Consider the following 16724-nt stretch of genomic DNA (forward strand, 5'->3'; position numbering starts at 1 on the left):
ACCAATGGAAATTTATTTAAAAAAACGAAGTTTTAACTTTGGGTGAATAGGCTGTATTTGAAATGTTTGAATTTACTGCATTCAATCAAATTTGAAGGACTTGCCCCAAAGTTCACCAAATAGGTTCTAGGAGGTCCCCCATATGCTAAAACAGCAATTCGGCAGGTTTTAAATGGTGAATGGTCGAAGTTAAAGTTTTAAAGAGACAGTACATGATACCTTTCGATATTCGAATAGTCAATTTTTTTTCAAATTCGAATCGAATTTTGGACTATTCAATAGTCGAAGTACACTAAAAATAGCTCGAAAATCGAATTTTTACTTTCGACCCTTGATAAATCTGCCCCTAAAACAGTGAGGCAAGGGACAAAGTGCAATATACTACCATGTTTTTTTTCACTTTGAACCCTGCACCGCACTTAGAGATTATAGGAGAAGATATTTTTGCTTTAGAACTAAGGGGGCTGCATATAAATGGCCCCTTGAGTTCCCCCTAGTTTTCTTGTCATTAAGATGTATTACACTAAAAACTGCCATATTAACATTATTATTTATTATATATATTATATTTATGTATTATATATATATATATATATATATATATATATAAATTATTATTATAATATATATTATATATAGTCCGAATAAAAACGTACTCAAACTCAGACCTGCCGAGTTCATGTAGAAGTCAATGGCAGATGTTCCAAAGATATCTTGATTTGCACTGGGTTTCTGAAAAAGTTGCGTTATTCAGGTGCCAAATCCGAAAAAAATTGGTATTCAGGCGTCAAATCCGGAAAAGTCGCGAGTTCTGATTTTTATACCATCTTATTGAGAAGTTTCCCGGGAATTTTCCGGGAGATTTACTGATAAATGGGCAAAAAACCAGTGCGGATTTGGTTGGAGTAGGTTTCCAAAAATAGTGAGATAAATTCAGATTTTCATAAATACATCCTAAAACTGACGTCTGAATGTAACAAATATTTGTTTTTGCCCCAGAGTCTAAATTATCCCAATAATATGATAAACCGCTCTATATACAAAAAGCCTTTTTATTTGTTCCCCAATAGAATATAAAACCTCCTCTCATTGTCCTTATTTACACACATCTTATTGTTTAAAGATTGGATTAGGAGGAATCATTTAACAGCCCAAAGTCATCCTTGAGCAAGGCAAAGAGCAAACATTAAGTGACGCACGTTCTGCAATTGCCTTGGATATAAACACACAATATTCAGTCAGTTGCAGTAATTGAAGCCAGTGAAATAATTGATAATCTCAGGGCGACTATTAAAATCATGTTAGTTTGTAAACAAGGTCAAAGTCCTTTACTGTGTTTATTTACTGTATGCCTTGAAAAAAGTACACAATGTGCAGAATCCTGAGAATATGTATTGTTTGTTAGTGTCAGCAACAACACTGAGCAGGCCCATCGGGGTTGTGCAGACTGTAACTCTTGATGCTGGCATGTTTGTGTTTAGAATTTTTATAAAACATTTCTGATACAAGAAAGAAATAAGATATATGAGTGAGAAACCATCATACAATCATCCATCATACAATTTATGGCAATTGATCCGAATGTTATTTGTTTGTTGCCCCTGAGGACATTACACTGGTCCATGCACAAAGCCTAATTCTGGTCATTCACTGGCTGACCTGCCAATTTTTATTCAAATGCATAGTGCATATTGTGCACGCTAGCCATCCACATGAGCAAATACTGTTGTTCTTTTATTATGAGTCTATGGTCCACTTGTAGAAGGATAGTAGATATGGAGAAAAATGTGCTTTATTAAAAGATCCACCACTACAGTGACCTTGGAGTGCAAAGGTGTTGCTAGTATTCTCGCACTTGATACTATGAGCTCATTTGCAAGAGGACCCAGTTGTATAGCTTCCCCACAGTTGTGGATACTTTTGGCTTTTGAGCATCACTTACTAATCATGTGCATGACATGGGTGTATGTATAATAATGTTTACTGCTGCAGTTTAAGTACATCTGGGCAGAGTCTGCTAATTATTAGCTTCCACTGGCAAGTGATTCTTCTAGTGTTCACCTTGTGCTATGTTTTTTGGGGATATGGAGTGGGCCAGATAAGCAAACTTTTCCACCCAAGGTACACCTGCACACTATCAACCTGTGCCACCTAATAGCCTTGCTAGCAGTATAATAAAACTGTTTACATGGAATAGTTTGCCCCTGGGGCTATAACAGCTCCTGCTCCACAAAGTTGAAGCATGAACAATAGCCTACTTGCCTTGGTAAGCAATACATCAGTTTACTTTATTTGCAGATCTACTTGAGTAAATGTGACCTTCTATCACTAACAATTATCATAATATGCAGGTACTACGCTTGGTCTTTGGACTGTCTGAACTACTGTATTGGACAACTGTGTGTATATGGTGGTGCTGAGTAAAAGCATTCCTATGTAACTAATGTTCTGCCACCTACAAATTAATAACAAGGAACTGGGTGGGCCATAAATAGGTTCCATTAGCTACTGCTTTATCATGAATAATATCTTAAAGGATAACTAACCCTCCAATGTGAAAAGCCCCTTCCACTAACCTCCATAGTGCCCCCTCCCTTCTTCTTCACCACATTAGTGAAAAATGTGCCCCTAACTGTGCAACTCATGTATCTGTGCAGAGGCACCATCTTCTGCATCTTTGGTTTTCATCGTATCCTTCGGCCATTTTTGGAGTTTCCAGCGCATGTGCAATTGAAGCGAACACCAGATTTGCTTCAAATGTGCATGTACCAAATATCTCTGTGTTGGAGTTCCTTCCTGGAAGAAAACTGAAGATGTGGAAGATGTCGCCCTTGAGCTCCGCTATTCTGAAAAGATATGTGACTTGCACAGTTAGGGGCACATTTTTCACTAATGCACTATGCAGTGAGGAAGAATGGAGAGGGCACTATGGAGGGTAGTGGAAAGGGCTTTTCACATTGGGGGGGTTTAGTTTTCCTTTAATTTACTAAAACATTGTTTTTACATAACTTTTTAAACAGAACATTAAAAATAGTAGGCCTTTTTTGCAAACAGTGAGACAAGGGACAACGTGCAATAGACTACTATGTTTTTTTCACTTGAACCCTGCACTGCATTTAGAGATTATAGGAGATCTTTTTGTTTTAGAACTAAGCCCTGTTTTCACGAGGGGCTGCATATCGATGTCCCCCTGAGCACCCCCTAGTTTGCTTGTCATTAAGATGTGCAATTTAGGAGAAGTTGTCCTCTACTAATATTTATGGTTGGGGTTAAATATATGCCTGGAAAAAATATATATAAGCCTGTGGTGCCACCACAATGCTGCACAAATTCCACAGGGACATGTGCTCTGTGGTTGGGTCCTAAGGGGCACCATCCTTCAGCGTCAGGTTAAATAAATGAGACCAAGTATAAATTTATTGGAATTAAAAAATGTGATTCTAATTTCACTTTGATGAAGAGTTGAAGCTAAGCTTTGCAGTGTGTCCTAAAGTCCTTCAAGTCCTGCTAAAAAATAGCAGCTTCCAAGCCGGAAATTCCGCTCTTAAAGTGGCCATACACGGGCAGATTAAATCTGCCGATATCGGTCCTTTAGACTGATTTGACAATTTATCTGCCAGTGTGTGGGGGGCGTCCAACAGGTCTCCCGATTGATATCTGGTCAAAAATCGGCCTGATATTGATCAGATCAGTTCGATTTTTCCTGCGATCGAGGACTGCAGATACTTGATGCAGTCTTACAACCTGTCGGCGCCAATTTCCTTCATATAATCCCATTGTTTGGCCCTAGGGCCGAACGTTCGGGTTAACCTGATATCGCCCTGCCGTTGGCGGGCATATTTGGGAAAGATACACTCGATTGGTGACCTTGACAAATGAGCAGATCTTATTGTGTATGTCCACCTTTAAAGTGATATTTTTGCCACCCCTGGAAACCAGTGAGGCCAGTTTCTCAGCTCACCTCATTGGCACAGTGTCCCTGAGTGGCTCCAGGTGCAATGGTGTTGCCGAGCCTCCACCCACATGCACCAGGCATATCTATATCCACTGGAAAGGAGGGTGTGCGTATCCACACTACACTGTTTGGCTCCTGGTGCAGACACATATGACCTTGGTTATGAATAGAAGGTCTATTTCTTGGCCTGTGCTTATATGCAGAGTAAGAAACAGCCCCAAGTGGTATCCTCATCCACTATCTCATGGCTTCTATTTTATAAGAATTATGTATCGAGCTGGATGAATAAGCCCTGTGTTTATTATTATTATTTATATAGATCCATCTCCTCCAGCACTTTACCAAGTAGGGGGAAGAAGTTACTTTGCTTAGAAAGAACATTAGGTTTTTATAGTACAAGCAAAACCCTTAGGGGGTGATCCAGATAGAAATCTGGTCTTGCAAGTAGAAGATTTATTTGGAGAGAAAGAGCTGTCATTATAGTTGCCTTCTACATTTGTTCTCTCCTATTAGAAACGTCGAAATAATCACTGCACTGCAGTATTGTATATCTTGATGGATGAAGGGGCTTTGATCAGGGCTTAAGTTTTGCACTTTTTAACATGTTTATTATTTTTTTATTTTACAAAGGGCACAAGTCATAAGGTATGTCTTATAGGGGGTTCATTAGTCTTAAGCATCACCAGGCTAGAACTCAGTAAGTCTATCCCTTAACCTCCTTTGGCCTATACAGAGAAAGATGTAAATTTGAGATCCATGACATTCCAAGTCTCTGCTTGAATTCACCATTGGACACAGAACCCAGCTAAGATATAACACTTATCCTGCTGTATGTCCCTTCTATGGAAAATCAAATGCCCTCCAGTAAAAAAATCTTTATTTTGCATTAAGAACTCTTTCTCTGAAGCCATTCAAACAAAACACCCTTGCTATTGCAGTCTAGCTTTTACGTTCACCCCATTTCCCCATGCAGATAAAGCTTCCTCTTATATATCAGTTCATTTGATTTCCTTCACTTCTTTATTACTGAGAGCTCCCTGTTGGTTTGGGTTCATTCTGGATCAGATCAGAGTGGGTGGCAAATACAATATCCATGTACATAAGTTTGTGTAGGCATATGGAATAAGTGTTTATAATAAATAAGGTCTACGACTTTATTATATTTTAGGTTTTTTCACGATCAGGCATTCTGCAACTTACCTCTCCATTAAAGAAGCAGAAGATGGTTGCAACAAGTAGCCCCTAAACAAAACAAGACAACATTTTAAGCAGATGAACAATATAAAAAAAATTATTTTTTGTAATATTTTTATTTAAGATGTATAATAAGTCACAAAAGCATCTTACAGTATTTTTTCAATCTTCCACATCCTATATTCGGAACTAATACTGTGAAGTGTAATAACCATCAAAAGATAAGGAAGGGTTATTGTGGGGAATACGGAATCATAACATCAATTTAAAGAACTACAGTACATGGGGTACAGTCATTTTGAGCCAAACAAATTCTTGCCACAGCCAGAATCTAGGCTGTGAGTTTGTTTTGGGGTTTATTTGAAATCTGGCTTGGTAAGGGCCAAACGTGCAAGGTGGATACCTATTTGTATTGGTTTATTAAAGACGTTTGTATCAGATCAGGTCCACTAAAATTGTACAGGTATGGGATCCGTTATAAAGCTCAGAATTACAGAAAAGCAATCTCCCATAGACTCCATTTTATCGAAACAATTTTCTCTGTAATAATAAAACAGTGCTAAGTTATAATTCATCTTTATTGGAAGCAAAACCAGCCTATTGGGTTTATTTAATGTTTATATGATTTTCTAGTAGACTTAAGGTATTAAGTTTCTATCATCTCTACAGCCAGCCTTGAAAGCATGACGGAGGGAAGGAAGGGTCAAATAGAATTTTTTCTCCACTGGGGTAATATACCATCTTCTTAATACTTTCAATATGGATTTTTGGTCATATTTGGAGAGATTCTAGAAACTGCTGCCCATACTTTATTCCATGTGTTTTGTGGCATAGATTGACCAACTTTTCCATTCTACTATATATTTCAGGGGTGCCTGATAATCTTGGGACTGCAGTACTTTGTGCAGTAAGAGAAGACTTCCTTTGAGTTTACGAGCTTGGTGACAGCAGGTTTCCAATAAAGTAGCCAATCTGCATTGGAAAGTGGAGTCTAATGACTTCATAATATGTTATGGTTGGGTATACCAATAAAACGTTTAATTAGGCACACAGTACTTGATCCCAGTAGTGGAGAGATTGCTTGTGTGCATGAGATGGATGGCTTTCCACCAGCCTAAAGCTTGAGATATATCCAAAATGAAAAAGAAGATTACCATGTAAAGGGATCAGGGAGCTTTACATTGGCACTATAGATTAAATATGCAATATATTATGCCACATTTGGACAGGACTTATAACATTTTTCAACCTTAAAGATTATAAGGAAGATTACAAGGAAGAATGTTAGCCAAAAATCTATTCATGTACTTTAGCCATTACATAAAGTTAGGGATTATAAGTCAGACATATCTCATATTTCCTGGATTGTTCATAAAGAACAAAACATGTCAAGAATAAAGTGCATAGTATATAGAAATAGGCAGAACAATCTGAATTTGTAATTCTAATCTTCAAAAACACAGCTGAAGCCATATTTTTGATCCAGATATCTGTTTGCAAAGTTGAAAGTACATGGTAAAACCCATTACATTAAATATTGGGATTATCCTCTCATAAGGGATGATTATTTTGACTACCTTCACTCAGTATTTAGTTAACATCTAAAGTCACAAAACAAGACAAACTACAGTTTAATCTTGTAGAGAAGCTGGAGTCCTGTTATTTAAACACTCTCCTGCAGATACGTATTTCTGTCAATGAGTCTTATGCTCAGCAGAATAAAGGGTAAGATAAGATTTAAGACCATTTATTACATGAGGCCCCTTAGACTAAAGAGCTTCAGGAGGCATTAGGGCAGTGGTCCCCAACCAGTGGCTCGTGAGCAACCCTTTGGATGTTGCTTCCAGTGACCTCAACGCAGGTGCTTATTTTTGATTTCCTTACTTGGAGGCAAGTTCTGGAGGTATAAAAACAAGGTGTTCTGCCAAACAGAGCCTTCCATCGGCTGGCAGTCTACATAGGGGTGACCAGTGGTCAATTACAGCCCATATTTGGTAGCCCCAGGAACTTATATATGCTTGTGTTCTTCAACTCTTTTTTACATTTGGATGTGGTCCATGGGTAAAAATGGTTGGGGATCCCTGCATTAGGGTATACCTGAATGCAAGATAACTGGGCTGCTGAAATGTCCTCCAAAGCTGTAGATATGATGGGGGGAATTTATTTTTCTTTTACTTTTTAACTACCTTTTGATGGCCTGTCTGTGGATCTTCAGAGTGCGCAATGCCTAAATTTTTGGGCATACTCAAAGGCCAAGCAAAAAGAGGGTCAGCACCCTGGCATAATGTAGGCAGAAATCTTGTAGGTCTAATAAAGAAGCTAATGAAGAAAGTTCTGGCACTTCTTAAAGTCTAATTAGCGTGTGCTGGACTCTTTTGACCAGCTTGGCATAAGCAATATATATACAGTTCATGTTTAATACCTAGCTGGGCTCACAAAATATACCTGCTCCTTCATATACTCCTTGGGTAAAAATAAAAAGACATGAAAAGGTCATATCTTATATAGAATACTTTGGAATATGTTGGCACTTTATAAATAAATGTAATAATAATAAAGTGGTGTGTAGCTATGAAATGACTTGCTTTACTTATACTTCCTGTAAATACTGATATAATAACCTTTGATTTGATTTACAATAAAGTCTAAGATATTTAAATTGGTCCAAACTCTCAATGTATTTATTTTTGTTGAATGTAGAATACAGTATTCTCATTTCAAAGCCTCTCTTCTATTTGGCAGGTTTATAGCTCCATTATTGCATTGGAGTGAATTGGGAAGGCGATATAATATTAAATGCCACATTTAAGCTTTGCATGACCTTTGCTGAAGCATAGGTTGTGCTTCGCTAAATACAAGTTTTATCATTGCTTTCTGTGAAGTATAATAGTCTAAAACATGCACTGCATACAAACGGGAATGAAGACGGGAACCCAGTGCAAATATAAAGACTTATTTACTGAAAATCTATAGCTTTATAACCTCTTAAAGATTATAACCAAGTGAAATGAAACCAAGAATATTAAAACTAATAGAAAGCAAGCTTCCATGTCTATGTGTTTGTTTGTAAGTGTGCGTGTGTGTCACTCTATTAAGGAAGTGTTTTACCAACCTTCTCACTATTGATGTGCGCACCTTTTGCGACCTTAAACTGCCAGCTTCTGGTTTTATAGGTACACGCATGCCCCGCTCATTTTGAGACATCATTGGTGGGGTGGGTCGGCACGGGTCTATAAATAGAGGGGGAAATCTGGGTGCAGGCTGGTGTGGGTTTGTGTCGGATGCGGGTTGAGGGTTTTCTTGAAGCGCACATCACTATTGCTCATGTATAACTCTAGGAAGCCAAAATAAACCAACTGTCCTAATGTAAGACCTCAAAAGTGCATCTTTAACAAAGCTCATTCTTAAAGTCATTGAACGTAAACTAGTACTTCACTCAATCATTTTGCTGTGCTTGATTTGGTTTTTTTAGCAACCTGTTTTTGATGTGTACCTATCCAATTAGCAATGTTATACAAATTTCTTGCAAAACTGGGACAACCAAAAATAATACAGCACAATAAATGAAATCCACTGATACCTGGTAATGCATCAATATATTCATGATGTAGTCATAGATCTCTCCAGCAAGGCGAGTATCCGGTCTCCATGGGAAAATGACAAACTGAATTCCTAATAAGGGCACTAGGATTAAGGTGGCTCTTACTGCTTTCATGTACATGTTGGATTCTGCCCGGTGAGTATCTCTTAACTTTGTTACAAGTACTAGGACAATATTCAGTAGAAAGAACAAGTTCACCTGTAAAGACAAGACAAGAGATCACTGTTTTTTGTGTTTTTTTAGTTTTAAGGCAACAACTTCAGTCGTGTAAATCAAACACATGTGGATAAAGATTGTAGGACCTATGGGGCAGGAACTGTTCTTGCAGATTGTTGGTTCTGTGGAGTAGGGACTTCTCTTGTCGGTTCTCAGATCTGTGGTCAGGGATTTCTGTTGTAGAATTTAAGATCTATAGAGCAGGGACTTCTCTTGTAGATTGAAGGATCTATGAGTCAGGGACTTCTCTTGTAGATTGTAAGATCAATGGGTTATGGACATCTCTTGTAGACTAAAGTATCTATGGGAAATGGACCTCTCTTGCAGATTGTAGGGTCTATGGGGCAAGGAATTCTATTGTGGTTGTAGGAAATATGAGGCAAGGACTTCTTTTGCAGATTGTAGGATCTATTGAGCATGGACTCCTCTTGTAGGTTCTAAGATCTATGGGAAGCGATTTCTGCTGTAGAATGTAAGATCTATAGAGCAGTAACTTCTCTTGTAGATTGTAGAATCTATGGGGCAGGGACTTCTCTTGTAGTTTCTGTGGGGCATGGACTTCTCTTGTAGGTTCTAAGATCTATGGTCAAAGATTTCTGTTGTAGAATGTAAGATCTATAGAACAGGAACTTCTCTTGTAGATTTTAGGATCTATGAGCCATTGACTTCTCTTGTATGTTGTAAGATCAATGGTTTATGGACATCTTTTGTAGACTGTAGTATCTATGGGAAATTAACCTCTCTTGCAGATTGTAGGATCTATGGGGCAAGGACTTCTCTTGTAGGTTCTAAGATCTATAGAGCAGGAATTTCTCTTGTAGATCGTAGGTAGATGGATCAGGGAATTTTCTTGTATACTTTTGGGTCTATGTGGGACTTCCTACCTCATATCTTACACTTGGCACTTAATCTTAATCTCAGAAGATGCTCAGATGAATCCAGTTACCTTGAATTTACCACTTCTAAATATTATATTTGAAGATGTGGATAAGCTAAAACTTTCAGAGATATCTGTATGTTAAGTTTCTACATTTAATACATTGTGTGAGGTAGGATGCCGTGGTCTCTGACTGCAGGCATGGGTGGAATCAGGTATTCTAAACACTTTCTCCAGTAGTGGATAAATGCCAAGGCTACGTACCTCGGTGTGATATTTCCTGCATACTGTACACTGTACATGCCAATCAAACAAAAGCTTTAGATTTTCAGGATCGGGGTTTTCCTATATATTTTTATGTTTAATATCACTTTATACCTTATATGACATTTTTTCATGGCAGTGATTGGATAACATCTAACCTAAGAAATGGACTGCCTCGGCTGTATTCGTTATAAACCCATATTTGAAGGTCACTCGATGAATTTATAGCCCATTGTACAAAAAACAATATAGTTCATTCTCCAAATGAAATCAGCTAACCAGTTTCCTACCCTCATTTCATTCACATGTTTCCAGCTCCATTATGTTTACCAGTGTTTAAGTGATGTCTGTACATTTTAGCACACAACATATAATCAAACAGTTTTCACATCTAAAAATGTTTTTTTTCTAGCAGTTCATTTCTGCTAATATCATAATATCTAGCCATTCACTATATTCGTATTTGCTTCTGTTTGACCTATCCATCACAGATCCTGAAAAATCATTATATTTATATTGACTAGAACAAATTGGCATAGGTTATTCTCAGGGAACCTTATTTATCTCCTGTTGCGTGTTTACTTGTACAAATGGGAGCAGAAGGTCTGGTTCCTGTGATGAATATTTACTTACTTTTCCCATCCTTCTTGTTTTTATAACTGTGTGATCCCTAGCAGGGATTAGATGGTGCCCTCCTAATCCTATGTTCTCTTGACTTCCTTCAATGTTAAATTGATAGTATTATCAAAAAGAAAGTTTTTTTGCACTTGCCAACTATGCAGAGTTTAGTGAAGAGGAGTATTTGCGGGGAAAATATATATACATACATTCTAAAAACATCATATTGGCTTTTGTGCTTTCATAGGGCCATGTAAGCGAATGGCCAGCTATCTTATATATATAGTTCTCTAAGGTCCTACCTGAAAACCCTTCTAACAGCAGTTTCATCTTTGGTTATTGTGGAGTCTGTAGCTGTCTTTATAGCTGAACATTGTCACAATATTCATGGATCTCACTTACTCAAAAAAAATACACCCATTATATTACATAGTACGTAAGGTTGAAAAAAGACATATGTCCATCAAGTTCAACCTTTTAACTTTTTTAACCTGCCTGCCAGTTGATCCAGAGGAAGGCAAAAACACATCTGAAGCCTCTCCAATTTGCCTCAGAGGGGAAAAAAAATCCTTCCTGACTCCAAAATGGAGTCCCTGGTTCAACTTGTACTATGAGCTATCTTCCATAACCATGTTTTCCCTCACTTGCTAAAAAGCCATCCAACCCCTTCTTAAAGCTATCTAATGTATCGGCCTGTACAACTGATTCATATCGTTTTTCTTTTTTTTTCTGGCTGGTTCGCTTGAACCAAGGGCCTCATACTGCTCTACCACTGCTCTACTGAACCAGTATATACAGACTATCTACACATGCAGTCTGCTTTCCTTGCCTGTCCTACCTAAAGTATTACTATCAGTTACTGCCTTATTTGGCAGTTGCAAACGTGATTTTTTTGTCCTATAGTAATGTGAAGCTGGCTGATTAGCTTGAACCCAAAGCTTCAGGCTCAGGGTTTTGGTGACATTACCACTGCTCTACTGATCCAGGAGTTTGTATAACTAGTATGATATGTCGTCTGCTTTCCTTGTCTGTCCTAGCTATTGCTATCAGCTACTGCCTTATTCAGCACATGTAAGTCATTGCTAAAAAAACATTGTTTTTCTTGCCTTTAAATACCTCAGTCTGCCCTCTTTCCACTGCCTATATGTCTGACCACACTGCTGGTTATTCTGTACACCTTTTTGGTCATGCTGCTTGTTTCCTGGCTGGCTATTCATCCCAACCATTATGTCTTCCATTGGTTTCTGCATATGGTGCTGCCTGGACTTCTTTCCTGGCTACACAGGGCCTCCAGTTGAGTGCAGCAATATAATCATGATTTTGACCTTTTTCTGGAACTCTAAACCACTTAACCTATGATTATTGCCTTCATGTTGACTTTGCTTAGACCCGACTGCTTAACCCATTGTGTGCCTGACAGTGAACTTGCTTAAAACTGCCATTTTGCTTTATTTACTCTGCCCACCTACCTGCCTTATTATCTACCTGAGTTTGCAAGACTCAGACTCAGCTTAGCTTCCTCCTTGGTCCCTGTTTTAAAAACTAGGACCAGTGCCCCTTAAGATTTTTTTTGTGCCCCCTGGTTCTTACACATAGCTAAATATATACCTAGTCCAAATATTGGACCTCAAAAGTAGCTTGAACCAAACAAGTTTGAACCAAAAAACCCTCTTTACATATGCAGTGTAGACAATGCTACAGTGACTGGAACAGAGATGCACCAAATCTAGGATCCAGGATTCCTTTCAGGTGTGTTGTATCTGAGAGGCAATTGACTTTAAAGCAGTGGACAAGTAAACATGTTTTCAGATAATGTAATTTTGGGGGGATCTTGCCCAGATTTAAATATACAACCTTTTATTAGATTTGGTGTGATATTCAGACTAATCTAAAAATACATTACTTTCTAACAAACATAACGTTAACGTGAACAAATATAAACGCTTCTTATTAAATTAGCCAGGTAATTATTTAGGCTCAGATTTTATCTGAAAGGAATCCCTTCCCCATCTCATCCATATCAAGCAGCATGAGTTACATCTTTACACTCAAATACTGGAGGACAGATACAACAGTACTTTGCAGTAAAACACAAACCTGTGGGCTGCATGTCTGTGCCTCAAGAGAACTATTCCTCCTTCTCCTACTACATTTATTTGTATCAAGAATCTGTTATTAATGCTGGACTCCCTGATTAGCAATTAATTTAGCATTTGTTTCAACCAATAAGGAACACATAAGCAAAATGTCTAAATCCACTTTTAAAAACAAGATATAAGAGGCACGTCCTTCCTACCTCTAGTCATCCATCTGGGACAGGACTGGAATTGCCCGTTCAGGCCATAATGTACAAATATTTGTGGCTAGACTGTACATTACCCAGCCACATTTTAGTTGGACAATATTATCACTTTAAGTACTGTAAATAAACAAATTAAATATGATAGAAAGATTTTGTTCCTTTTTCCTTTTGAACTAAACCTTTATCTATTTCTGTTTGAGCAGAAAATTATTCCAAAACGTTATTTTCCAGCCTTTTATAAGAGTATCTTACTATATCAGATGTATTCTGAATGTTTGATGTACAGATTTAGACCTGTTATGACATCAACCCTTTATTAAAACTCTCAATACAAACATTTTAACAGGATTCTTTCTCTCAAGGTCATTGTTCAGTATTAGTCATTTCTTTGTACCTATTCATGAGTAAATGATGGTAAGCACAGCAGCACAGCAGCACAGCAGCACAGCAGCACAGCAGATAACGAAATATAAAAGGTAAGAGATATCCAATAAACAATATGAACAGATACACTTAACCTGGGTAAACACTAGAAGAGATAGGAGAGAGAGCGTTCAGGAATAAATCAGTTGAATTCCATTGAATCACTCGAACATCATCATCATCAACACTCAAGTAAAAAATGAGATGCACTCCATAACCACAGTGAGCCCACCAGATGTGACATTCGGAGGGATAAAACTTTCTATTTTTATCGGTTAACAGAAGAAAAACAGAGAAGTGTTATGTTGCTCTTCTCAGGAAAGACAATGGAAGCCCTCGCCCATCTCCTTCCTGAGCAAAACAACATAACACTTCTCTGTTTTACTACTGAAGGTATATCTTTTTAAGGAAATGACCGACAAAAGGTGCAGTTGTTACAAAATTCATTATAATGGCAGTTGATAAAAACTTAAATAATCCAGAAATGGAAAAACTAATGTAAATTAGTGCTTAGAAAAGCACCCCGAGAAATTAAATATTTCTTTTTACTTACTTATTCTTTTAGGTTTTGTCTCATTACAGTAAAAAGGCAAATCTTATGAAGACTAGGATACTATGGGAAATCTGACATTGCCATGTTTTGGAGCTTTCTGGACAATGCGTTTTTGTATAACAGATCCTATACCCTAATTTATTCTGTATGTTATTTCTATCATGCGCAAATAAGTAAATATAAATAATAATATAAGAAACAGGGAGCATTAAGCTAATTATTGTGTTTATTCATGAGGATGGCTTCCATACTTTTATTCAAGAGGTTCCATTTCTACATATATCCAAATAAATCTATATAATGCCCTTTTTGGTTGAATATACAGCACCTGGTTACAGTATTTAAATTATTATCATTATATTTTAATAACAGATTTGGCCTACTATACATGAGTAAGAGAGAAGGAGAGAGAGAAAGGGGTGGGGGGTATAATATTTCATAGAAGGAGATGAGTTTGCCACATCCTTCCTAGTCTGTATAGATGACAATGGCAAAAACTCAACAATGGCACTTAGCAGATGAGTTAAAAAACAAGTACCTAATGTCGTCCTCCTACACATGTTTATCCATGTTATTAAAACACATTTAAAGGTTCCCAGGCTCCCCCAGCCTTGTTAAACACCTAGGATCTCTGCCTGTGTCACTAAAGCTTGGACAATGAGTTAATATGCCACACTAGATGTCGGTACGATAGGAGATGTACCTGTATTTTCCAGGCATATAGTAGGATTGACAAAATTTGAATTTTTTACTTTAATTCTAAAACTTACATTTCTCTGTATTATATGTACACATCTGGTTTATTTTCTACATTTGAAAGTAAGATTGTATTTTAAGATCAAATAAGCTGAGGGCCTAAATACAAAACCAAACAGTGCTTGAGACCAACATAGCTTTATCTTAAAATGTCTAGTTGTGCCAAGCTAAAACCGACCAACGTTTGGCATCTGTTCTTATTTTGGATTGTGCACTTAAACAAAGTCAAGTATCTCACGGGGAAAAACGAGACAAATATTAGCACAGGATTAGGGTGATGCAAATATTTTGACTGTAAGGGGTAATGAATCCTTGCTCCTGTCTTACAAACAGAAAAAGCAGTGAAAGTGCATTTAGACAAAAATGGATTTCTAATCATAGCATGATGTCCTGTGGCTAAAACCAGGGTAACTATCCCTGGTCAACCTCTCTCTGGGTATCATCACAAGAACGGCAGCTGGACTCCATTGGTACAAACTAAAAATGACATTTTAAAAGCCTTAACCTCAGCACCCAGTTTTCCCAGGTGATGTCACCCATAGCATCAAATAAGATGTTTGCTTTGAAACATTTGACGGTTAAAAGCTATCTGCTAATTGGTTGCTATATATATATATATATATATTGCATATTTCTAATGTTCAGTGTAAAGGGAGGAGACAAAGATAATAAAGCCATTTCTGCAATTCCCAATATTGGGTTAAGAGAATATCAGTATTATTTAAAATAGGAGTGGATATGCAATCACAGTGAAAATGTGAGCCAACTACATGGCTAAAACTTACCAGTAGTGCGGCCATGATGGGACCATGAACAATATACAGCAAGTGGGTTTCCACACTCATCCAACAGCTGAAATAAAGCACAATGACATAATTATAAAGCATTGCAAAGACATGAATGTATGGTGAGGCTTTTATATAAATTCAGTGTATTACTCACTTGTCGTTAAAATACTTTGTTCTTGCAAATGCATGAATAGACGCAGGCACTAAAGGGAACCCTGAAAGAGGTAACAATACACTGATGACAAGTCATGTCAAGGCAAACTGTTTTTTTATTGAATGGCTATGATGCTTGTTGTAATTAATGTATATATATATATATATATATATATATATATATATATATATATATATATATATATATATACAGGTTTGCACGCAGGGTCACAAGCACCTTGAGTTGACCATGATGTCTATGGAAAGGGGAAACAAAGTGACTGATCTGCAATTGGACAAAGCTGGCAGGAAGACAATCCAAGCTTCAGCACTCTAAGGGGCAGATTTAATATGTGGTGTAAAAAATGATTTGCCACATATCAGCGTGTAAAAAATGGCATAAAAATGGTGTACTTTTCTTACACGATTTTGCTTTGAGCAACTTCCGCCAGCACTTACTTACAATGGTTTGAAGCAGTGTAAAATAACGGTGGCAAATCTTGTGTTTGCATGGTATAAATTTGCCGTTTATTTTACACCGCTTTTTACTATGTTTTTAGGTCCATTAAAGGTAAATTATAGCCTAAAGAAGATTTAGCAATACAATAACAATAATAATTTATGTCTTCAGTGTTGCCTTCTCTTGATCTTGTTAGGCCAGCTTTTGAATGTCAGTGACCCTGCACATGCTCAGTCTGGTCTGGGCTGCTGAAACTAGTTAGAGATAATCATGAGATTAGCAGAAAGTCAGGTTTCATCTGTAAGGCTGTGATTCTTAAAGGAACAGTTCAGTGTAAAAATAAAAACTGGGTAAATAGATAGGCTGTGCAAAATAAAAAAATGTTTCTAATATAATTAGTTAGTGATAAATGCAATGTATAAAAGCTGGAGTGACTGGAGTCTAACATAATAGTCAGAACACTACTTTCTGCTTTTCAGCTCTATAACTCTGAGTTAGTCAGCGACTTGAAGGAGGGTCACATGGGACATAACTGTTCAGTGAGTTTGTAATTGATCCTCAGCA

General features: G+C 37.3%; 1 protein-coding gene across 2 annotated transcripts in view; it reads right to left on the bottom strand.

The window, feature by feature from the left end:
- calcr.S (calcitonin receptor S homeolog) overlaps positions 1-16724 on the bottom strand; it is a 161279-nt gene that overhangs the window by 5303 nt on the left and 139252 nt on the right. For both annotated transcript variants that reach the window (XM_018269183.2, XM_041567480.1), the window contains 4 exons: positions 15702-15762; positions 15545-15611; positions 8730-8948; positions 5156-5197 (listed from right to left, as the gene is read on the bottom strand). In XM_018269183.2, coding sequence (XP_018124672.1) covers positions 5156-5197; positions 8730-8948; positions 15545-15611; positions 15702-15762 — 389 coding nt within the window. The remainder of the gene's footprint in view (positions 1-5155; positions 5198-8729; positions 8949-15544; positions 15612-15701; positions 15763-16724) is intronic.

Source organism: Xenopus laevis, chromosome 6S (genome assembly GCF_017654675.1).
Source record: "Xenopus laevis strain J_2021 chromosome 6S, Xenopus_laevis_v10.1, whole genome shotgun sequence".
NCBI classification, from domain to species: domain Eukaryota; kingdom Metazoa; phylum Chordata; class Amphibia; order Anura; family Pipidae; genus Xenopus; species Xenopus laevis.